The 25184-nt window shown below is 47.2% G+C and overlaps 2 protein-coding genes across 3 annotated transcripts; one reads left to right on the top strand and one right to left on the bottom strand.

The window, feature by feature from the left end:
• The first annotated feature begins 1172 nt into the window (after positions 1-1172).
• On the top strand, positions 1173-2619 carry LOC123145707 (uncharacterized). Its single transcript, XM_044565181.1, has 2 exons — positions 1173-1816; positions 2001-2619. The coding sequence occupies exons 1-2, from the start codon at positions 1345-1347 to the stop codon at positions 2078-2080; spliced, it is 552 nt and encodes a 183-aa protein (XP_044421116.1). The 5' UTR covers positions 1173-1344; the 3' UTR covers positions 2081-2619.
• Positions 2620-5029: 2410 nt separating this feature from the next.
• On the bottom strand, positions 5030-10023 carry LOC123145706 (bZIP transcription factor 23). 2 transcript variants are annotated; one of them, XM_044565180.1, is made up of 5 exons: positions 8637-10023; positions 8210-8281; positions 7537-7566; positions 5743-5819; positions 5030-5298 (listed from the first exon to the last, which is right to left on the bottom strand). In XM_044565180.1, coding segments are annotated over exons 1-5 (1083 nt in total). In that variant the 5' UTR covers positions 9540-10023; the 3' UTR covers positions 5030-5297. The 2 variants fall into 2 exon arrangements, with proteins under 2 accessions (XP_044421115.1, XP_044421114.1); XM_044565179.1 differs by lacking the exon at positions 5030-5298 and having other exon boundaries at positions 5344-5819; positions 8637-10022.
• Between the last annotated feature and the right edge of the window lie 15161 nt (positions 10024-25184).

Genomic DNA, 25184 nt, shown 5'->3' with positions numbered 1-25184 from the left:
ACCAAGAAAATCTTACCGGGAGTATTCAGCAGCGCGAGAATCTAGACTCAATCAAAGTTGGGTCCGGAAGATTCTCCATGCATGTTCAGGATGCATCAAAGTTGTTACTGCAAAAGAAAAATCGCAGCGATAAGATCTCCGTCCGAAGTTGATTAGAAAGAGAGAAAAAATCTTACAAGTTTGGTATGCACGCATTAGCGCAAAGCAAATCATGGACCGTATCTACAAATCGTAACGTCTGACAAACTACCCTAAATTAGCGCGATCTGCATGGACACGAATCCAGGAGGGAATGTAGTATGCGACTAGACGCTCGGTTGGAAAAACCTTCCGGTAATTTCCCTTGACCGTATCGTCAATCAAACTGAAAAGAGCCCAAAGAAAAAGGCCCTGACGAACTAGACCCCAAAATTCAGCGGGCAACAGAATCTGAATTCGAGTTGGGTCTCACTATTTTCTTTCTGGAAGATTCTCCATGCATGTCAAGGATCGCAAGGAGTTTTCCAGAAGATTCTCCATGCATATCGAGGATCGCAGAACCGCGATACTCTTTTGACGAACGTGGATCGATCAGCGCACATTGTAAAATCTTTGCGCGCAAGCAAATCCCACCGGCCTGACATAATCACGCACGTCGGTTAGGTGGTAATCGAGTCGGTTGTCGCAAACAGGCGCCCTTCACCCTCTCCACCGTGATGCACCACTAGCCGGCCGGCCGGCGGTGGTTACGTCCGTGTGATGCACTCGCTAACTAAATTATTCCCGAGGCATTACCAACTAATTTGTCCATCCACCACACGTAATTCTCCCACGCATTTTCGACGAAATTTTAGCTAACTGACTGACGTGAAAACAAGACACAGAAGAACCGTGCCGTTTTACCCGCCGCACGCGAGGATTCAGCGCGTCCGAGTCCAACCGCGGTTCAAACAGCCAGCTCAAATGCCGCACCGTAGCAGTACAAAACACCTTTTTTTCTTTGAGCAAAAGTTAAAATTTGGAGTTGCATACGGCCGTTCCCAGTCAGAAAGAATTCCCCCCGGCCCACGTTCCCCGTGACCCCGAATCAATGCCCAATAATGACCCCCGCCCTAGCACTTGGAAGAAATCCCACCGTTGGATCCGCATCCACGAGTATATATCAGCCCGTTACGTCGGCAGCCCGCCCGCCCGGCCGCCAGCACCCGATCCGCTAAGGAGAAAAGAAGAAGGCGGCGGAAGGAAAGGCAGGCCGAGGGAGATAAATTACTCCACCCCGGCCACTCGCCCCCGGCAGCGGCCAGCGGTCCTCCTCGCCCCCATCCAAATCCCACGCCGTCCCCCTCGCGGAGGAGGCCGGCGGCCATGGAGGAGGAGAGGAAGGGGTTCCAGCCCCATCTGATGGGCCTGGGCGGCGGGGGCAGGCTGAGGGGCGCGGCGGGGGCGATGGGCCTGCAGAAGCAGAACTCGTGGTCGCCCGACATCGAGCGCGACGAGGCGTGGGAGCGGCGGCGGCGCGGGATTCTCGGCCGGGGCCGCCGCTCGCCGCTGCAGCGCGCGCAGAGCGTCACCGACGACCAGCTCGACGAGCTGCGCGGCTCCCTCGATCTGGGCTTCCGCTTCGACCCGCCCTCGCAGCGCTGCGCCGCCTGCGACGCCGGCAGGAGCCGCCTCGTCGAGACGCTCCCGGCGCTCGACCTCCTCTACGCCGTCGCCGCCAACGCCGGCGCCGGTGCCGGCGGCTGCGCGGCCGGCCAGAGCCAGTGCTCTTGCGGCGCCTCCTCGGAGGCCTCCGAGCCGTCGCCCATCGGGAGCCCCCTCTCCATACTCTCCCCAGGTACGCACATTCAGTTCCGTTTCATCTGATCTGTTGATTAGATGAACAACCTCTGAATTATGAAATAAGTAATCGATTGTTTCTTACCAAACGCGAATAGATTTTGATTGCTGATCCGTCGCGGGTCGGCGCGATTGGAGTTTTGATCTGACTTTTTTGGCGGCGGTGCTTCACTTCCCTGCAGATGACCCGCCGGAGACGGTGAAGATGAGGCTGAAGCAGTGGGCGCAGGTGGTGGCGCTGTCCATGCGCAGCCGCTCCTGAACCAACCAGCCATCAACAACTCCGTGGTACGCCAACGTGAAAGCTATACCGAATTCAGAGGAGGGACAACCAGCGACGCAGAAGAAAAGAATCATCCCTCCCTGGCTCGAGATCGAAGAAGCAACCAATGATGAGCAAGCAAGCAACGAGAAGAGAATCTATTAGGTGTCGTCGGACGATCGGCCAGCCGCCTTCCACATCTGCTCTGGCATCGCATCTTGGACTAGCTATAGCTTAGCCTGCTGCTACTAATCGACTTTCTGTCACATGTTTATCGTTGAGCAATTCGAAAACCATACTCCGTAATCCGCGTTACCTCTGTTATAATTAGTTCCTCCTCCCCTCCCCTGATCTTCAGTCGCGGAGGCATTGCTTCCGTTAGTAGTTACCTCCCCTGATTTCGTCGTAGTAATAATTTCGACATCCCTGTACATTGGCGCATCATCACCATCAATCATCAGCAGGTAGATTAGATTAATTTTAATTCGCGTTCCTGGAATTGATAATAAACTGTTGGCTGGTAGCAGTTGTTGTTGCTTCTTCCTCTTGCAAAATAATCGATGGGCGATGGATGCTGCCATTGGGTTTGCTCACCAAATCAATCCCCCCTCATGTCATTGGCCACCCGATCAAGCAACAACAATCTGAAGCAGCTCGCCGATCCTTTGCCTCATCTGACGACCAAGCAACGGGGATAGATTTTTTTTTTTTGTGTGTGTGTGTGAATCATGATCTAGGTTTTTATGACCAGGCGACAGGGTTCTGCGTCGAGATTCGAGAAAGGAGGATGACGACACGGATAGATACTGTACCACCATCCTTTCTGCAGTGGTGAAGAGAATTATTTGTTCGGCGTTCACCCCTCTGCAGAGAAAATTCCCTTTATCGCGAATGATGGGACAGGCTGTGGTCCGCCTGGCCCCGGACCCGTATGGGAACGGGAGGAAACGAGATGGAGAGCAGGTTTCGTTGGCTGTCCCTCTCTGTCGCCGTCTCGGCACGGCTAGCTGTCCACCGTAGCTGTCAGTGCCACCACCCATCTCTTCTCTCAATCAGCTCATTCTACCCTAGTGGAATTCAGTAATCTACGAATGGGCAAATCTGACTCTTTTATGTTCGTTGACACGTCCGGACACATCCACGTATAGTCCGCGCAACAATTCTCCTCCTCAAATTCATACACAAGCATGCAATATGGATCAACACGCATACTTTCATAGTTCGTACAGGGCATAGGATGATGTTCATGCATACCGTACTCCCTCCGGTCCTTTTTAGTTCGCATATAAGATTTGTTTGAAGTCAAACCTCGTAAACTTTGACCAAGTTTATAGAAAAATATACTAGCATTCATAGTGCGAAATCAACGACATTAAATGTGTCATGACTTTAATTTTCATATTGTATAAATTTAGAAATGTAGATGTTAATATTTTTTCATATAAATATGGTCAAACTTTACGAAGTTTGACTTCAGACAATTCTTATATGCAGAGTAAAAAGGACCGGAGGGAGTACTAAATTAGGACATAGCATAGGGAAGTTGATTCGTCGGACTACCAAAATTTGACACGTTCTGCTTCATAGGACTATAGATGAAGTTCGACCACGCCCGCCCATTCCTTTACCCTAACCCTTACCATTGTCCCCATGGTCACGGAAGTAGCGGTCAAAGGCGTAATAGAGGTTGAGGCGGATCTGCTCGTCGCGAGAGCTGAATGTGTCGTACACGACACTGGACATGTTCAGATCCTCCTTGGGGGAATTCTGGCGAGAGCAAACGAACGACCAGGGCATGCTCCATAGTGAGGGCGATCCGGGCTCGCCGCTTTGCAACATCTTGGCATGGGCATCCTCGTCGCCAGCTGCCGCTGCGTGCCACACCTTCTCCCTTTGACGACGAGCACGGTGTCCATCGACCTTGGGTGTGCCTCCACAGTTATAGCATGTGGCACATATGTTACCTTGGGCATTGCGGCCATTGACCTAGGACTCCGAGTCTGACGTCGCGGGGACAAGGACACAACGCTGGGGATACATTGACCCGGGGCGGCGAAGCCTTCTGCAGTGACCCGCTCAGGTGCGCTCATAGGCTACGGTGACGGTGCGGGCATGCGGCGCGAGCTTCCGCTCGGCACGCCGTCGCCGTTGGATGCCAACCAGAGTGTCGGTGGATTTGTCGCAGGATGGCTCCCACGCCGGAGGTCTGATATCCAGTATCCTCCAGGGAACGACGGACTATGATTTGGAGGGTTCTTTCCTTCTTGTCTGAGTAGGCGGCAAGCTCCCGCCTCCCAGTGGTCGGATCCGGATTGTTGGCCCAGGAAAAGGGATATGGAGTCCGGTTGTAGATGCTCACTGAGCGCAAATGCCCGGCAGAGGTAGAACCGTTGAGCTCCTGAGCTGCAGTGCAACGGCAGAGGTTGGGATATTGGTGTCAGGATGGTACAGCCTCACGGCAGCACGGTGACACGGCCTTGATGGTCGTCACGGCGGTACCACGAGCCTGCCAATAACTGCGTCTCTTTTGATTTGAATCGCAACGGAACCAACCCATTACTGCCCGGTGAAATTCCCCGCACCGGCGCGCGGTACACCTGCAATTTGCGTACAAGCGGCCTGCTGTCCGCATCAGGTAGTTCAGCCCTGCCATCGATGATGGGCCGATGATTCCGAGCTAACGCACCTGCGTTTTCCGATCTGACGGGAGGGAAGAACATGGGATGCCGCACTGGGGCACGTGTCCGGACAGCGAGTTTCCAGTTTGTATATTCACGTGATTAGGATGGCCACGAGGGCAGGCAAGCTAGCGCGGCACGCCTGCGTGTCACGTCCCTGGCCAACCACGCGCCCGTCGGTGCTTTGCACGGACCTTAAGCAGGTGGAATATGCTCCCAACGATTCTGGCTCCGGCCTACCCACGTTCAGCCCATATGGACCTCCAGAAAAGATAGTTGTAATTTACATTATTGATCCGGAAGTTCTCGTAATATACAGACAGACGTTTTGGTTCTGGTTCCACATGACCAAGTGCCATGGTTTATGTATACAAAGCTTACATACATGGCTCCATTGACATGGTAATGGAGCCAGAAACACACAGCCTACAGCAGCCACTGATGCCGAGTACTCGAATCAAACTAGTTCGGTTTGTGCTTACCAGATACAAGAAGCTTTGCTGTGTCTGATTTGCCCATCAGACACACATCTTCTTTACTCTGCAAAGTAGCTCAGTTCAGTTCACTCTCTGAAGATGCGCACAATGGAGGAAAATCATCTACAGATGCGCAAATAGTTCCGCTTTACAAGCCGACCGGGCATCGTTTTTATGAAGAATACAAACTCATTTCTAACATGGTTGTGTAATGAGTCCTCGAAACAGAAAAAAATAAATAGAAAATGTAGTATCACACCAACACATGGTTAAATAGATTTTTACATACAAATGCTCTCTACTCACACGGAACGGCACGCGGACGGCTAAAAACCTATCGAGCGAAGATCGCCGGCAGTCTATCGGCCTAGGAGTCTGAACTCTGAAGCATCGGATCAGTGGCTGCTCTACAAGCGCAACTCCTGGCGATTCTGAAATTCATCTACTGTATGTATAAACTTCGCAGCGTTGAAAGTAGTGTGCTCTAGTTTACAGGCCTTCGGCTTACCAAGGACCCGTCAGCGTCCTCCGCAGGCAGATCCTCTTTGAGGTAGGTCCAGCTTGCCTGCTAACCTTCTCGAATACCTGCATATACCATTTCCAAATTATGTTAGGGCAAAAAATTATTTCCTGAAATGTAACGAGGCAATCTCAGAAATGACATATGACAATGCCTACAGAACAATGGAGGAGCCGTCACTTCTTTTAACTAGGAACAGCAAAACAAAATGTAATCATGTACCACCAAATTATGGCAGAAGTTTCACCCTTTTCCCTATGAATGAAACATGATTGTATAGAGTGGAACCTGGGTCAAGTGTCTAACAGTCTAAGGCTTTGTACGACTGCTAAGTGGGTCAACATACACAAAAGAAAACTACGCCCCAAGGAACTTGAAGGTCGAGAAACAGGTGAGAGACCATAACCTTTTTCTTGGCAGAGTTTACAAAAAATCGATGAAAAAAGAAAGACAGAAGGTCCCTGCCCTAAATCAGAAAGCCCACACATTTCTCATAATATCATGGAGATAATGATGTGTGAACTTCAAAATGAAGTTCAGCAAAAAATGTGCAGGTAACTAATTTTCTTTTCTTTTCAAGAACGAGCAGCAGGAGCACTGCGCATTCTATTAGAAGAAAAGAGAGCTACAAACACATATGTACATGAACTTAAAAAACAGCAAGCCAGGCACAGTACCAGCCCCTAACCAAGGTCATCATCGACCACCCTATGGAACGCTAAAGCTCTCACAATCTGGACCAGCCCCTAACTAAAATTTTAATTGACGAAAACTTGGCCAATCTGGCAGTGAAAGCTGGAAAACGATGGAGTTGTTAACCAGTCCTATATGGTATCATGATGAAAGTGGCTGAAATTTTCCCACAAGAAAGAGAAGAAAAAAGAAATAGCTGAAATTGTTGTTGTTACACAAAAGAAACACCATTTCTCATGGGAAATGTTAATAAAGAATGATGACTTTAGATGCGATGTTGGGGGAAATACAATTGAACAGCTCTTTCAATCAGATGAAAACATATATAGTTGACGACACACACATAATCTCTGGTCTAAAAACTGCACTTGTGTAATTTGTTTACTCCCAACATTTTATCTTGTTAAGCTGGTACTACAGATGAACAAAGTAACACCAAATAGTAGCAATAGTGAAATAAAAAAGTGAATAGAACACAGCTAACCTTACAAATACAACACTTGGGTCAATAGATGAAATATTAGAGCGAAAGTCATTGCAGTTGGCCGATCAATTCAAGGTTTTCTTAAATCATTTGAAGCCACTTAAATGTTACCACCTAACCCCTGTTGTAGGAAAATATTATCAATCAAATCCACATCAATCCTCGCCTTATCATTTCGGCAGTTCACACAGCTTTACTTTGTCAATACGGCATTGTAAAGTCAAGTATACGATAAGAAAACCAGAACTCTACATCTACATCAGTAGCTGTCAATCAGACCATAACATTTCCTATTCAAACAAGTGTATCAGTACCACAAGTTTCGAGAACTTGGATTTTCATAATAATATCGTTGATGAATCAAACCATGCATCATAGAGCTAAACTATATTCATGACATTGACAGGTCGCTTGCAATACTTCCTGAATGGGTATCCATGATCATAGGTCAAGACACGTTTTCCTTTATACTAACGAAATATGCTACTAGTTAAACAAAAGAGCGCACATAGGCTGGTCAGTTCCGTCTTCTCTTGAATGGTAAAATAAGCAAAAAATAGTATCAGTAGAGCAAAAGCAGTTTCTTCAAAATGGTAGGCAATTACCTCATTCTTTTGCCTCTCTAGGATCTCCGCCTGCACATTAGAAGAAATAACCAACTAGTTCAGATAACATGCGTCAAAGATGGTAACAGAACAGTGACAGACTGAACAAGGCAAGAACAGAGAATAAGAGGAAACAGTCTAATACGCAGAGTAAAGTTTAGAAGTACTGCTAGTTTAGTAATGGAACAATCCATTCCAGACAAGCCATAGTTAATCTAGGTCTTATATTCATCAGAAGAAACAAAAGATCATCTTTTACCATTAGAGGAGCAAAATACTTAGCACTGAAGTATTTCGACAGCTGCCACTGAAACCTATTTTTGTTAACTGCTACCATGAGTTTTAGTTTTGTGGAAATCCACAACAGAATGTTGAGAGTAAATCATGCAATAAAAATACCACTCTTGCTGTATGTAGACTTGTAGTTGAAAACATTCTGTGATTTGTTCTCTCTTTGATTGACTTTGACTTTGTTAAATGCTGCAGGGTGACTAAGACCTATCACTAGAAACTAAATATCCAGATAGTGATCATCCAGATTTTTCTCTGATAAATTGAGGTGATCAACCAGAAGGCAACTAGTCACAAATAAAAAGGAATGCTAGAATGCGCATTGCCGAAGTACAATACAAATACAATTAAACAAGAAAAGTGGCCAGGAGATGTATCATACCTGTTTTCTCTGCAACTCCTCATTCCGCTCTTTAAGTTTTGCCACCTCAGTCTCCAATTCCATCATGTAACTCTGTTGCATATCAGAAGGCACAAATTTAGCCAATATCGATTATCCGAGATTTACAGAAGCTCAACGGCAAGGAGAACCTATTGGTGTTAGATATTGTTCTCACTAAGATTCAAACATTTTCGAAGACGGCGGCTATGCAATCGAGATCATTCATGTTTGTACCCTTTGTAATTTAGCATGCCCATGTCAATTTAACATAAGTTAGCTTTAATCCTTTGTTGTATTCTATAATACCTTTTTTAGAGCTGCTGTTGTGCCATACTGAAGTAAAATTTGGTTAAGACAAAGATATATGATTGTGCAACACGTGTCACTGCTAGCAAGCAAACACATCAGATAGTAATAAAATTTTCACCTGTTTCCTCTGGCGCGACCTCGCCGCAGACTCCCGGTTCTTGATCATCCGCCGCTGCCTCCTCTCGACCACCTTCTCCATGGCCGGTGGCTTCCTCCCCCTCAGCCCGCCGCTGAAAACATACGGCATCGGCGGCGGCGACAGCGAGGACAAGTTGAGGCCTTCCATCTTGCCGTAGCCGTTGGACATGACCGGCCTCCCCGTCGGCGACGGCGAAACCATAGCGGGCGCACCACCACCACCGCCTCCTCCCTGTCCGTATGCTCCGGTCATCAACCCATTCGCCAGGGACAGAGGATTCACCATAGGAGCAAACATGTTGCTCTGAGGGAACAGCATCTGCGGCTGCGGAGGCGGCGCCTGGGCCACGGGCGCCGGCGAGACGGGCGGCGGCGGGCCCGGCATGTCCTCGCGCACGACGCCGGCGCGCACGAGGAACTCCTCGAGCGTGACCTCCCCGAGCGTCTGCTGCCTCTGGGCCGGCGGGGGAGCCTCGGCGGCCGCGGAGGCGGAGGCGGAGGGCCCTCCGAAGAACATCATGTCGCGCCAGACCTCGTCGACGGTCTTCTGGCTGAGCGTCCGGGGGAGCGTGAGGGAGCCCTGGCGCTGGATGCCGCCGTGGTCCGGCCCCGCCGCGGCGGAGGACGAGGCGGCGGCGTTGGGGCCGGCGCCGATGGCCTGCGACTCCTCGGCCGTCCAGATGTTGCGGAGGAGCTCGTCCATGTTCATGGATCCGAAGTCCTTGCCCGGCCCGCCGATCGCGCTCTGGAACTCGTCGAACGTGAGCGAGTAGACCGAGGAGCCCTGGCGCGTGAGCGGCAGCGGCGTCATCGGCGGCAGCAGCTGGTGCTGGTGCTGCTGCGGCGGCGGCGGCGGCCTCCCGCTCCCTCCCGGAAAGTCCATCGGATCCGATCCCCTCACTCACTCCCGCCAATTAATCCAACCGAATCAAAAAGCACACAGGCAGGCACAAGTCAGGGCGTTACAGGTGTTCGAGCTCCAGCCTGACAGACACAGCGGCCGTGGTAGTCGTGATGGGGAGCAGCGGGCGAGCGAGCGAGCTCGAGCTGCTTTAAGCAGGAGGACAGGAGGCGGCCGGGCTCGATTAAGTATGGGCGGCAGTGCCGAATTTAGCAAGAGCAAATCCGAGCAGTTACTACTACTGCTGCCAGGAGCGATTGGTGCGCGCGCGCACGTAGAGAGAGAGAGAGAGAGATCGGGTGGGTGCGAGGTGGAAGAAGGTCGTTGGCCGCGGGCGCGACCGCGACGGCGAGAGGGGTAGCGGGGGAGGACAGGTGTTGGCCTGGCGGAGGCGCTCGGGCCGGTGCGTTTTAAAACGTCGCCCCACAGCGACGAAACCCACACACCCACGGCCCCAAATCTGGATTAGTGCGCGCCGGGTAATAAAGTAGGCCTGCGCTCCCACCCACTCTTTGCCTCGCGCACACGGCCAGATCCCACCCCTGTCGCTGCTCGGGATCTCTCGGCCGCCGCGCCCGCCGATTGGCCTCGTGGGAATCGGGTGCGGGCGGGGTGTGGGGGACGGGGTGTCAGCGGGGGTGGGTGGATACGGGGGCGGGGGCGTGGTGCGGGGTAGGGATTTTGTTCCGGCTGACCACTGAGCGGAACGTGGTGGGCTCCGGCGGCGTGCGGGCGCGCGACGTGTCCGCGTAGGAAAGACGGGGATGGGTGGCGACGCGACGGGCTGCCCAATGGGCGCGCGCGAGGTGGGTGCATCTGGGCGAACGCGGATAAGCGCGGTGGACGGTCGGATCGGGGCGCTCACCCACCGGCCGTTGACGCGGATGCGGTGGGACGTGGCGCGGGCCGCGGGGAAACGGGTGGTGTGAGATGGGCCGGCTGCGTCGTCGTACTGGTTGCCTCTTTTGTGGGAGCCCGCGCGCCGTGGCCGCGACTATGTCTCTCCCTGCGGGATTTTATTCGCGGCCCGCGTGCGTCCAACTGTCGCGGCTTGCTACACGGGCCAGCCCACTTGAAGCGAGCAACCGTTTTTTTTTTTCTGTTTTTGTTTTCTTTTACTGCGTTTTCCGGTTTTCTTCATTTTTTTTATCGTTTTCCTGCCTAGGGGCAACGGGGATGGCTGGCGATGGGACGGGCTGCCCAATGGGGGTGCACTGAGGTGGGTGCATCCGGGCGGACAAGAGCATGAGCGGTGGACGGTCGGATCAGGGCGCTCACCCACCGGCAGTTGACGTGGGGCGACAGGACATGGCGCGTGCCGTGTGGAAACGGGTAGCGTGAGATGGCCCGACTACGTCGTCTGGTTCGCTATGGAATGAACTTATAATCTGATGATGATCGAGTCGATTCCATGATTATAAGTTCAAGAACAGGCTGTTCCAGCTAGATATCGTCAAGAATTCTTCACTATTGCAAAGGAAAAAAAATATAGCGGTAGTTCTATTCATCGCCGCCGTCGTACTGCTCGGCTCTTCTGAGGGAGGATGCCCGCCGCCAGCGGGACTAGGGCGCCCCTATATCTCACCTTCAGCGACAGGGTACGAGCCCTCGCTGAAGAGGAGACAAGATGGGCTGGCCTAGGAGCGCGGGGAGCCACACCCTCATTTTTTCTCTTTTTGTTTACATTTTTTGTATGGTTTTTGCTTTAGTTTGGCTTTTGTTTATATTTTAAAATATTTTAAATATATATTAAAAACTCTATAAAAATATTTAGAAAATGTAGACCAAGCATTTGAAAATTGTTTAATGTGTATAGAGAGAAAATGTTTGACACGCATACAAAAAATGTGTATAATTTTCAATCATGTATTTCAAAAATGTTATTCAAGTTTTTGAATAATGTTGATCAAGCATTTGAAATTTGTTAAGTGTGTACAGAAAACATTTCACCATGTATTACAAAACATGATTATTTTTTTATCATGTATATGAGAATGTTAATCAAGCATTTTTAAAAATGTTGAATAAGCATTTGAAAAATGATGATCAAGTATTCGAAAAATGTGCATAAAAAATGTTGATTATGTATTAAAAAAATGACAATTATTTTTGATCATGTATACAACAATGTTAATCAAGTCTTTGGAAAAAAAAGTTGAACCATATTTGAAAATTGTTGATCAAGAATTTACAAAATGCTAAATATGTATAGAAAAAATATTGACCATGCATTAAAAATGACGTTAAAAATTGATATTATATATACAGAAATGTTAATCGAGCATTTAAGAAAAATGTTGAACAAGTGTTTGAATAATGTTAATAAAATGTTTGAAAAATATTAAATGTGTATAAAAAAATGTTGACACGTATTCAAAAAATATTAATCTTATATAGTAAAAATGTTAATCAAGCATATGAAAAAGTTAGAAAATGTGTATTAGAAAAAATGTTGAACATGTATTAAAAATTGTGAAATTTGTATTGGAAAAATGTTGAACATATATTAGAAAAATGTTGAACATGTATTAAAAATGTAAAATTTGTATTGGAAAAAATGTTGAACATATATTATAAAACAATTGTTCACATATAAGAAAAATATAGAATGAAAACAAAAAGAAACAAAAAAATCAAACCGAAAACAATATAAAATAAATGAAATAAAAAGAAAAAATCCGAAGTAAACAAAGAAAGTAGAAAGAAATAAAAAGACCTAGTTAAAACCAAAAAAGAAATAAAGAAAACTGAAGAAAAACAACAAAAAAAGAAAGAAAGGAGAAAAAGAGTAAAACTAGAGATAAAAAATAAAAGAAAAAACATGATAAAGAAAGAGAAAAAAAGGAAAAACAGTGAAAAATCCGAGCTCATGTCACCTAAAGTATGTGATGCCCCGACTTTTTATCTCGAAGAGGACGTGGACCCAGTGGCTATCTGCGCTGGTTGGGTCCATGGGGGAATGTATCCGGTGCACCCGCACTTGTGGTGCTACTGGTGCACCGGATGCCATAGAATATTTTTAAAAATCTAGCATGTTAAAAAAATTCAATGTATAAAAATTTGAAATAAATTTTGAGATACAAAAATAACAAATTTGACGTCAGTGTGATAATGGGCCAAATCTAAAGCCCAAGTTATGTTATGTACTATTCAGTGTTGAATTTGTCATTTTTGTTCTTCGAGCTATGTTTCGAATTTTAACTTACCATCTTGTGACAACCTACATTGATGTTTTGTGAGTGTGTTAATTTTTTTTAGAATTTTTTAAACAGTTTAAAAGCACAATGTGAGTTCGGTGCACCGGTAGCACCACAAGCTCCGGTGCACCAGATATTTTCCCGTCTGCATGGAGACCAGGGTTCGCTCTCGGTAGCTCACCATTTTTCCTTCTCTGTTTATTTTAATTAACTTTGTATGACTAGGCCGGCCCAGTGACATGTCTGGCTGAATGCACGATCCTATTCGCCCCCCACAACCGGATTTGGGAACCTTCTAGAAGGTTCCTTGGACCGGGTTTTTCCTGTTTTTTATATCGGTTTTTACGGTTTTCCTCATGTTTTTCTTTCATTTTTGTTTTCCTGTATATTTCTTCCTTTCTTTTCTTTTCTTTTTCTTACACTTTATTTCTTTGAAAAAATCTACAGAAAATATTTATAATTCCGTCCATGTTTCCATAAACTGTTCATGTTTTTCAAATTTTGTTCATGTTTCAAATAAAAATCACCATATTGAAAAGGACTATTCACCATACATTGAAATTTTGTTCACTATGTATAATAATGATCACCGTACATTAATTTCACTTTTCAAAAAATTGTTCACAATTCAAAAAAATTGTCCAGAAAACAAATTTTGTTCACCATTCAAAAAAGAATCGAACTCTTTTGTCAATGTTTTCAGAAATTTTCACATGTTCCAAATTTTGTTCCTGTTTTTCCAAAAAATAAATAAATCATGTTTTAAAGTTTTGTTCGTGTTTTTCAAATTTTGTTCAGATTTTGAAAAAAAATCACATGTTGAAATTTTATTCAAATTTTAAAATGTGTTCACTATTTCAGGCATTATTTGCATTAAAAACATTGTGTTTGATAAAATGTTAATCATGCATTTGAAATATGTTAATTTTGTATAAAGTAATGTATATGAAAAATGTACAACGTGTATGAAAAAAAGTAGACATCAAAACATACGTATGAGACAATATTAATCATGTATTTACAAAATGTTAAACGTGTATAAGAATGTATAAAAAATTTCATATACTAAAGAAGACACAAACATACTCTTATTTAAAACATTTTTTATTTTTTCAAAAATTATGTTGACTAACTCGAGTATACGAGCCCTAGCACCGTTTTGAATTTCTGCTACAAATAGCTTCTCAATCAAGTTTCCTTTTTTTTCTCCCTATCCCCCGCTTGTCATCCAACACGGACCCGTATACATCTGCGGACGCGTCCACGCATATGTTTTTCCACAAATCTGAATCAAAATAGGGGGCTTTGCGGGAGCCCAAACCTCTGCCACTCCCGACCCACCCAAAATCATATCCTTCCATCCACTTGCTCTCCTTTGCTCTGCATCTGCTTCCTCCCTGGGTGTCGCCGTCGTTGTATCACTCCAGTCGCTAGCCAAACCCTTGCCGGACCCCCCCCTCCACCGGGCTGCTACACCTTTGTTCTACCTTTCGTCTGTCCGCCTCACAGGTACCATCCGTCTTCGCGGATGCAGTCCATGGGGTCACCACACCCGACAAGTGTTTGGTAAAATGCCGTGCTAACATTTTGACAATTTTTCCCGCTTCTATGGAGCAATGGATTCAAACATGGAGTCATTGTATGAGAACTACGTTGAGTCATCTGACAACTCGTACGACGAGGATGAGTATGCAGATGAAATGGCGATGATGAACTAGTGTCACATTTGAATATTTTCACTCACTGAAGATTTGTCATGCGATTATTTTGAATGCTCCGGACTTCGAAAAATAGCGGCGGTCGTTTAGGAGAAAGGGTTGGATGGCCGACCCCTGTATCCGGGTGGGTCCGTCCGCAGACGAGTATTGTGTCAATTTTGGGGTCGGCGTTGGAGATGTCCTAAGAAGTATAAGCTTGATACTTATTTAAGTGTATAAATGAGAGTACCACTACAAATCTGCAATCGATGCAAGGTGATCATGGTTATATTGCCACACGTCATAGCTGAGATTCCTAGAAAGAGCAAGATTTAGGCAGCATCCATGCAACGCCAAGGTAAAGAGATATCAAATTGCATTACTATAGTACATTAAGAAATATCACAGCATCCATAAAAATGTAAAAGGAATACAAAAATATAGGAAAGGAGAAAATGACAGACGCGCAATGCAACGACGCGACGGTAATCGTTCAAACGGCCACGAGAGGTAGCTTCTTGCCTTCTTGCATCAGTCCTAGGTCGCCCCAGTGTCGTCGTCAGGGCACCCACGGGCGCGCCACTCCCGGATCTCCCTGAGGAGGCGATGGGCCTCGTTGTCCTCGGCGTCCATCCGGGAAAAGAGCGGCCCGTATCGCTGCAAGATATCAGGGTTGGCCGACGGGTCGCCCCAGTAGTTGCTCTTGAACCGCTTCACCATGTCCATCTCGACGATGTACTCAAAGTTCTCCTCGTCGGGCTGCTCACGCTCCCTCTTCGTCGAGATCGCGCCGTCCTAGATCTCCCTGAGGAGGCGATGGGCTTTGTTGTCCCTAGCGTATCGCTGCAAGAAGATATCGGGGTTGTTCCGCCGGGTCGGCCCAGTAGTTGCTCTTGAACCGCTTCACCATTTTTTTTTGAAATGGTCACCGGGGGGGAAAGGCTCCCCACCTGAATATATTTCAAACATAGCAGAAGAGTACAGAACTCACATGTTTTGTGAGGAGAGGAAGTCACGCCACAGCCCGGCGTGTTCCTTTAGGCTCTCGGTTTTGAGCCGAGGAGCCCATATAGTTATGTCATCAAGAATAGCTCTAATGGAATCAGCAGTGGGAAGGTCTATTCCTTGGAAGACTTTTTTGTTCCGTGCGTCCCAGATCTTCCAGAGGATGATTAGGAACATGAAGGAGCGGACTGAAGTTGGCAATGCAGTTGGTAACCTCGTAGAGAAAAGGTCACTAATAGGCGTAAAGCACGGGCGAATGGAGGTAGCCTGCCAAATGCCCCGAGCAGCCGGGCATGAAAAGAACAGGTGCTCGCGATCTTCAACCTGGTGAGAACATCTTGGACAAGCTTCAGAATCAAGGATGATTTTTTTTATGCAAGTTCTTCCGGGTGTTGAGGCGGTCGAGGTAGAAGAGCCATCCGAAGATCATAACCTTTTTTGGCACTTTTGAGTCCCAGATGGCGGCAAGCATGGGATCGGAGAGATGATCCGAGAGAGCCGCATATGCACCCCGGGTCGAGAAGGCGGACCCGTTGAGCAAGCGACGAGTGTCCGGAACCTGCGAGAAAGCACAATCCGGCAACAAAGAGTTTAGAGAAGCAAGTTCTGCGATCGCAGTAGTGGTTAGCCGATTACGAAGAGCAAGTTCGATCCCTTCCTGCACAATTGTAACTACCAAGGCATTTTGATTTGTATGGTGGGAAAAAAGGGCTGGGTAGACTATAGCCAGAGGTTCTGGCTTTAGCCATCGATCTAACTAGAAGAAGGTGGAGCAACCGTCTCCAACAGTACACTGGGAAATCTCTTTCAAGCTCTTCAGGTGTTTGTAAATAGTCTTAGCAAGAAAGGAGCTGTTCTTGCCAAAGCCAATGTGAAGAGGTGAGTGGTACAAAACCCAGTCCTTCCAAGGGAGGGAGGTGGAGTGTAAAAACTTGTAAGCAAATTTCAGCAGTAAACAAAAATTTTGTGCGCGAAGGTTTTTAACACCCAAACCACCTGCATCTCTAGGAGTGCACACTTTATCCCAAGCAACCAAGCATTTAGCTCCAGAGCAGGTTTCATCGTTGGACCAGAAGAAAGTGCGTCTACGTTTATCAATTGCTTCAATAACCTGGACGGGCAGAGAAAAGCAAAGCATAAAATACGTGGGGAGACTGTCTAGGACGGCAGAGAGGAGAACTAATTTGCCACCACGCGAGAGGAGTAGGGCACACCAGCCAGCCAGATATGTGTCGCATCGGTCGATGATAGGCTGAAATGCAGAGGGCGGCAGCTTATGCGGGGAGAGGGGTAGACCTAGGTAGGTTTGAGGAAAGGAGGAGATGTTCGTTTCAAGGTCAGAGGCCATTAGAGCGGCATCCTGCGGATCCACATTAAGGGGGATGATTGTCGTTTTGGTGAAGTTGATTTGAAGGCCACTGGCTGCGGCAAAGGCGTCTAGGATGTGTTTGAGGTGCTTGGCTGCGTTCGTGGTAGCTTTAACGATGATTAGAGTATCGTCCGCATATTGCAGAACAGGGCACGGGAGGTGGGGACACAGGGGGTGTAGAAGAGTACCATCCTTGTGAGCGTGAATGATCATTTGTTATTTGTTGTAGAATGTCGGCCATAATGATGAACAGGTAAGGTGATAGGGGTCACTCACCATGTCCTTCTCGACGACGTACTCAAACTTTTCCTCGGGCTGCTCACGCGCCCTCTTCGTTGGGATCGCGCCGTCTACCATCCGCTGATCCGTCATCGTCCCGCTCGCGTTGGCCGCCATGCAGCGGTAGCCGCCCTGGAGCTGCCGGCGGCTATGCTCGTATACGTACGTAGAGTCGGCACTCGGCAGCGCCCTAGCCTGAACGGGCAGGTAGGTCTATAAACTTCTTTCTACTGTTCGATGCTGCGGTTATTGGCCTTCCTTTTTGACTACTTATATATGCAGCTATCAGTCAAGAGATTCAAGAGTAACCACGTGTGGACTTCCAGCCGAGCTGAACTCGGTCGCTCGTAAGGCTTAGGTCGTTTCGGTCAGGGACACGGCCGGAACGCGCGTGTCCAAGTACGATACAAGAAACAACGAAATGCATATACCAGTTTAATTTCGAAAAAAAAACACGTGCTAGTAGTATTCCTTTTGGCGGCTGCTAGGAGCCGGTCGACCAGCCCAAGTGCCCAACTCTCGGCCGGTCGTCGCGCAGTATGATTCAGCTTCCTGCGGCCGGTCGTCGCGCAGTATGATTCAGCTTCCTGCGGCCATGCGATTGGAGCCCGTCCCACGTTGTCGTCGCTTTTCCTTCTCCCCTCCCTCGACTCGATACTAGTCAATGCTGTTAGTAATATATTTGGTATTCAGAGATAGTTCGACATTATATAGGAATCTCTACTATTAAAGGAGGATCGAACGTCGTGATGGTTCAACCTCCTTCGATGGTTCGACCTGGTTCCCCGCCCTCCCCTTCGCACGATCGCTCTCTCCTCCCACGATAAAAGGAAACAAGAAAAGCCACGATAAGAAAAAAAAAGCAGCCACGACCCGGAACAAGGACACCTCCCACGTCCCACGTCCAGCAACCCCCTTGCTCCTCCCAATCCCCGTGTATCGCTCCCGAGAAAATTCACCGCCGCCGTCCCTCACGCTACTAGCCGACGACGTCAGCCGCTTCATCGAGGTCGACGAGTCCCTCGACCCAAGACCCAACCCTTTCGCTCGCCTGCGTTGGTGGCTCCGTCAGTCTCGATGGGGTCGGTTACTAGATGTCAATCATCCGGCTCATCTCCGCGACGGCACCCTCGGGCCTCGGCTTCGGCGGCGGGTCGAACCAGATCGCGCGTCGCGGAGGTGGCCGGCTGCGTGGAAGCTAGGCCTCCACCTTGAGCAGGGGACGGGAGTGGGACACATACACACGTATGCAACCCAGCAACCTCGGCCGCCGGTGTGCCGCCAACGACGAGCCCCGGCAGGTGGCGACTTTCATCTGCACCGGCACGAGGTGGTAGGACGAATTCCCCCCCTCCCGCGGGTTGCTCCAACTCTTCTCTCCGTCAGGTGCATCTCATATATGTTCTTGTTTGGCTACAGGAACGGGACATGAGGGGAGTGAGAGGAAGGGTGAGATTGCTTTTCGTTGCTTCTTGATCTGGCAGGGAGAGAAAGAAAGATAGAGAGAGAGGACGGGTACTTGCGAAAGTGCCCATCTAATCCTAATTTTTGTCAGAGATAGATGGGAGAAACATAAGCAATACAAGATCTTTGAGCCACAATTCAATTAGCACAGGATTCCCCGAAACATTTGCTCCACTCCTAATTCCACTGACCTTTCGTCGACGATGTGAACATCGCTGGAGCTTCTTGTCCTAGATTTTACACGACCATATGTGTTCTACTCACGGTGGAAAAGCCCACCTATGAGTGAGATAGAACAAAGGATGGCGGTGGAAGTGAGGCTACAACATCTGATCGTAAGTGGCATGATGTCAGTAAGTGGTGTTATGGTAGAGACAGTTATGGTGTTCTTATGGCATTAATGGGTGGACATCACATTGACAATGATGGTGCAAAAGACCTGACTTATGTTGATAGAATCCATATGTTTTAGCATCAAACGTCATAGAATTATTCAGTTTTCAACAAGTTTTCTTATAATGGTTCAAATGATGATGGATCAACTATTTGGGCTGACCTCATGCTGTTCTACGGAAGTTTGGTTTAGCATTTTGCTTTTCTCTACAGAAGACCATGTAATATGATTTGGAGGTCGTCGTTTTGCGGTTATTGAACTTTGAGTTTGTAATGTCTGTTCATGCCTAATAGTCAACATATACTGTAAAAGTTTAGGATCTATAACATCCGGATACATCCACCCATACTGGATGTGTATTTCTTTGAGGTATACTAAATTGACATGTTGCTAGTTAATGCTTCATATATTATATAAGTGATCCATTTCACATGACTTCATCCGTTCAAATCTTGCTCATATAGAGTACAATAGTTCTCTTATTTGGAGTTTAATCCATGTAAGCATGAAGTTTTGCTCATACGGTAAGTACTTAATGGACTTGGTTTGCCACAAAATGAATTAACTGGCTTTGGTTTTGGCTGACCTGGAACGATGTATTTGAACATTGCACCTTCAGTCCTTTGCACACTCTTATTATTTGTTCAAGAAGTTCCTCATGTTTCTTTTGTTATGTGTATAGCTTTCAGCCTGCCACTGTTCAAATCTGCAAGTGGCTGACGCCATATGTAGTTGCCAGCACTGCACGAGTTCAGAAATGAAGTATTCTGGTTTGACCATCTGAGTCTACATTATGTATGTGTTGTGAGATCCAACACTGATTTTGGGGACAGGACAGCAAGCATGGATGGCATACACACAGTCTATTCTGAACATGTCTACAGTAAGATCATGGATATGTGTATGGATTATGGACAAATTTGTAAAGTGAAATTATTTTAATTTGTTGAAAATAAATGTAGGCTGCCTGCCGAGTCTTGTCTAGATTAACCTTCATTTAACATGTATTACATGATGTGAAAATGATGATTTGAGTTAAAATCATTTTGCAATAGTTGCAGTTATGTAAATGAAAAATGTATTATATGTTTTGAATTTTACTACAGAAAATTGATGGCTGCAGATACATTTATGCAATGGGGGGTGGGGGGTGGGGGGGGGTGGATAGTTGGAGCAATAGAGAAGGAAATGGTGCATTTTGTAGTTACTATCCTCACAACTTATTTTATATAGGCAGTGTTGAGCGAAGCGATGACACATCATAGATGGAGTTGCAGAAAAAAGTAGTGCTTGTCGAAAATAATTATAGGTTGCCTGCCGAGTCTTCTCAAGATTAACGTTCATTTAACATGTTGTAGTATACGATGTGAAAATGATGATGTAGAATTTGTAGTTAGAATAATTTTGCAATAGTTGCGGTTCTGTAAATGAAAAATATAGTCCATGTTTAAAAATTTACTACAAGAAACTTCTCTTTGCTATTACATTTTTGCAATACAGTGGGAGTGGTAGAGGTGAGGGGTGGATAGTTGGAGCAATGAAGAAGGAAAAGGTGCATTTTATAGTTACAATCCTGACAACTTATCTTATATAGGAAATGATGAGCGACACATCATAGATGGAGTTGCGGAAAATTCCAAGCACATACAAGGGTGAGGAAAGAAGGGACAATACACATTGTATTTCTACATGAAGGGGTTATATTAAGAGATGGATAGCATACTGGGCGTCGAAGAAGAAAAATGTGATATTCCGTGGCAACATACGGGCACTCAGCTAGTCGTTTCTAAGGCGTCTTGCCCTCTAAATTTTATATTTCATATATACTTGTCCTCAGTGGCGAAGCCATGCATGAGCTGTGCAGTCAAATGACTACACAACTTTTTGGCAAGTTGCTTGAAGTAGGAACCCGCCTGCCCACGATCTGCTCCATCCGCGCCGTGCGACCGACCCGATCAGTCGGTTTGACGCACCTTCGCAGGTCCCGTGAAGGTCGTCCCCAAGTACAGCGCGCCCCTTCACCGATCGAGAAACATATCACCGTTGCATCGCCCCTTTGGGCTGTAGTGTCGCAGCACGCGGTCCACTTCGCTGTCCCGGCGCGTCGACTTCTATGTGGTATATGCCGCGCCGTCTCCCTAGGCGCGGGAACGCTAGCATCCGCGCTGGTCTTCGTCACGCTGTCGGGTTCCTACTTCAAGCACCACCGTCGCGCTCCTAACCTAGTTGCAGCCGCCATCAGGCCATCGTCGCCACGCTTCTTCCGGCGGCGCCGCCGCCATCCACCTCTTCGTCTTCGGCCAGCACAAGCTCATCGCCAACGTTGTTGTCATCTTCCTCGACCACTTCATCTACTCCTACCACCGCAGGCGTCATCGACCTCACGCAGGCGCTACAACCGTCATCGAGTCCTTCTTTGCTAGCTGCAACGACATGCCGCACAACTCATGCTGGTCCGTCTACGCATGCCCGGTGCCGGCAACACCGACGCATACCTTTGTTCACGACGTGTCCCCGGGCTTGGCAAGTCTAGTGCGTGCGGCGCCTAGTCAACATCAATTTCGTTCATCTACGCATGCCCAGTGCTGGCAACACCGATGCGTGCCCTCGTCCACGACGTGTTCCCCTCTATTCCTTCTAACACACACCACCGCTCATCGCGAGAACAATCTGATGTTCATGGTGCCACTCGCTTCCCCGCGCTGCTGCATCCGCCCTAGACTCGTATCGCCGGCGAGGCTACTCGCAGCGCTGCTCGAAGCCTCCCGGAAAAAAGCCCCTCACAACACATCCAACACAACACATGTGTCCACCCCAGGCTAGCCATAGGGTCACGCCTCGCCATAGCAACTGACGAGGTTGCTCGCAGCAGCAAGGCCACACGTCCTCTCCGATGTCGGTGGATGCCGATTGCAGCACCCCGTGACCCTGCCTCCACCATCTACATGTGCTGGATCCAACGGTTTGTAGCAAAAATCCATCGTCGGTCGTGCAAAAAATGCCACACCATCATGGATCGCCATTTTCAACACCCACGTTTGCTTGTTCAGCTTCGACGATCGCGGTTGTAGCAAAAATGTCTCCGTTAGCAAAAAAGTCTCGTTGTGCTTCCAACATCCTCCACTGCTAGTTCCAGCAAAATCCAAAGACGGCTGCAGCAATTCCCCACCGATTGTAAAGGCAAGGAAGATAGGAGTTTAGTGTCACCTTGAATTACCTCAATATCCTAACCTAAACAGCAGTAGTTATATGCTCCATGGCCAATCAAAGCGATAATGTTGCGTGAACGCTCCTCACAACACTCATAAAGGCTATTAACTTGAACATAAACAAATATTCTAGATTGCTTAAAGGAGTTTCATTGTAATCCTAAAAGAGTTCATCTATATCTCCGAGAACTATGGTCTATTTATCTCTTTCTAGAAGAACATACTGGACCGTGTGGCTGTCTACCTCTTTCTGGAGTAGTATTATGCTTTATGCTTGTTTGAATTTGTCTGCTTAACCGTCTTCTGGAGAACCGGCCTGTGGACTCCCAGGATGATGCAGTCTGGAGTCTAAAAACTGTGTGGGTTATCGACTTGTGGTCTGTGCGGACAGATGAGGCTAGCTGATGATGTTCAGGCAGATCATGCCTTGTTTACTTCCCATTTGTTCCTAGTAGTTGTAAGACAATATGGTTTCTTTTAATAAAATTCGGAGAGGGATTTCTTTTTATCAAAAAAAAAACTTATCCCGAAGAACTAGTACAACTACTCAAAGATAAAGATGGTAAACATAAAAAGAGGGTCAAGCTACAAGCCATCATCGATACATGGAAGGAGAATGCCATGGTGGTGTTGCGCAGTGGAGATGGCACCGATGGCGATGCCATTATTGTACTTGTCGGTTATAACCTCGGCTATAAACGATGTAGTAAGATCATATAGCTAGCAGCTGGCTATGCTACTAAGGCTGGTCATAATGAAGTAACATAAATAATAACATAGATGCCACATAAGCAAAAATGATGATGTGTCAAGTAATCAATAAGGAGAGAGGCAAATAGAGTAACATAATATGCTTTTTTTTGCTGGAAAAGTAACATAATATGTTACCATCACATAGCGCTTTCCAATGTAAAATAAGTTTATAAAATAATAAATGAAGGCATATATGTTACCACACCTATGACATTAACCACTATGAAGATAGTAACATAGACTAGTAATATATGCATGTTACTAGTCTAAGTTACTCTCCACTATGACTAACCTAACCATACTCTAAGTTTATAAATGAGAGTACCACTGTAAATCTGCAATCGATGCAAGGTGATCATGGTTATATTGCCACACGTCATAGCTCAGATTCCTAGAAAGATCAAAATTTAGGCAGCTCCATGCAACACAAGGGATAATATCAAATTGGATCACTATATATAGTACATTAAGAAATATCACAGAATACATAAAAATAGAAAAATGTAGAAAAATTATAGGAAAAGAGAAAAGAGTAATTTGCATGTAGCTACATTGAGAGAGAGAGTCTGCTGCACACAGACGTGCAACGACGCGACGGCCATCGTTCAAACGGCGGCGAGAGTGTAGTGTTAAAAACATTTTTATATTATGGGACGGAGGGAGTAGCTTCTTCCGCCGGCAGGGCTCTTGTGTCGGTGATTCAGTCCTAGGTTGTCTCAGCGTTGTCAGGGCACCCACACGCGCGCCACTCCTTGCTCGCCCTGAGGATGCGTTAGTTCTCGTTGTCCTCAGCGTCCATCCGGGACATGAGCGGCCCGTATCCCTGCAAGATATCAGGGTTGGCCACCGGGTCGCCCCAGTAGTTGCTCTTGAACCGCTTCACCAGCCATCTGCTGATCCGCCTCCGTGCCGCGCGCGGTGGCCGCCGGCTATGCTGGTACGCACGTACGTAGAGTTGGCACTCGGCAGCCTTAGTTTGAACTAGTAGGTAGTTCTGAACTTCTTTGGCGATTCAGCCTGGCCTGGCGAGCCTGGCTCTATTGAGCCGGTTTGAGGGGATGCAGGCCAAAAAACCAGATGCACATAGTTTGGTTGCCTGCATGTCCCTAGTTGCATGAGACAGCCATTTTCGACCCGGCGTTTGGTTGCCCGCATTGCATTAGGCGCACATATGACATGGTGTTTGGTTTCAACCTGCATAAGGTGTTGTCACCATTTCTAACTAGTGGTGAGCTTACCACACATAATCTGAACATGTAGCGCCATCTACTTAAACAAATGATAGTTCATCCTAACTACTATCAAATGACAGTTCAAATTATTAAGAGCCATTGGCTAAATAGGGGATAGTTCACAGGTGCTACCAGATCTTCCTCTTCCTCTCTTCCTCTCTTCTTCTTCTTCTTCTTCTTCTTCTTCTTCTTCTTCTTCTTCTGCTGCTGCTGCTGCTGCTGCTTGTTGTTCTTCTTCCATCTTCTTCAAATCCTGCACTGACCTCTGTTAAGCCACATCGCCTCTGCCCACTCCAACCTTTTGTTCTTCCAAGCGTCATTGTCAAATGCCTCCACACCATGGCCGGAGCTAACAACATCGTCAGGCTCGACATCTTCCTCCTCAGGCACGTGTTCATCAAAGCCCCACTGGAGGATCCAGTTATGCAGAATGCAACAAGCAAGAACTAGCTTAACCTGAGTGGAGTATGGGTGGAATGGCTTCTGATCCAGGATCTTAAACCTATTCTTCAGAGCTCCAAATGCCCTCTCAACAGTTACTCTAAGGCTGGAGTGTCTGAGATTAAACAGCTCCTCTGCAGTCCTAGGATAGTTCCTACCAGAGAACTCGTTGAGATGGTACCTTGTTTTCCTGAAGGGCGGAAGAATACCCGGCCGACATGCATAGCCAGCATCTCCAAGGTAGAACTTGCCGTCGGGGATGTTGATCCTATCAGGTCGACTCATGCTGTCAGTGAGAATGTTAGCATCATGCGCTGACCCCTCCCAGCCAGCCAACACATATGTGAACTTCAGATCAAAGTCAACAGCAGCAAGCACATTCTGGCTTGCACTACAAAGAAAAGACACGTCCGTGACATTTTGGGCCGAACGAAATTTGTTTCTGCCATACATATGACACTTCTATGACGATAATTGTGACAAAACCCGGTATCATCATAGATGTGGTGGGCTCCTACTTCCATGACAAAAAATCATGACAGAAAATGGGCTTTTCGTCCTGGGCGGGCCGGAGACGCAGCTGCATG

The sequence above is a fragment of the Triticum aestivum genome, chromosome 6D (assembly GCF_018294505.1).
Source record: "Triticum aestivum cultivar Chinese Spring chromosome 6D, IWGSC CS RefSeq v2.1, whole genome shotgun sequence".
Taxonomy (NCBI): Eukaryota; Viridiplantae; Streptophyta; class Magnoliopsida; order Poales; family Poaceae; genus Triticum; species Triticum aestivum.
This window is presented reverse-complemented; position numbering and strand designations above follow the sequence as displayed.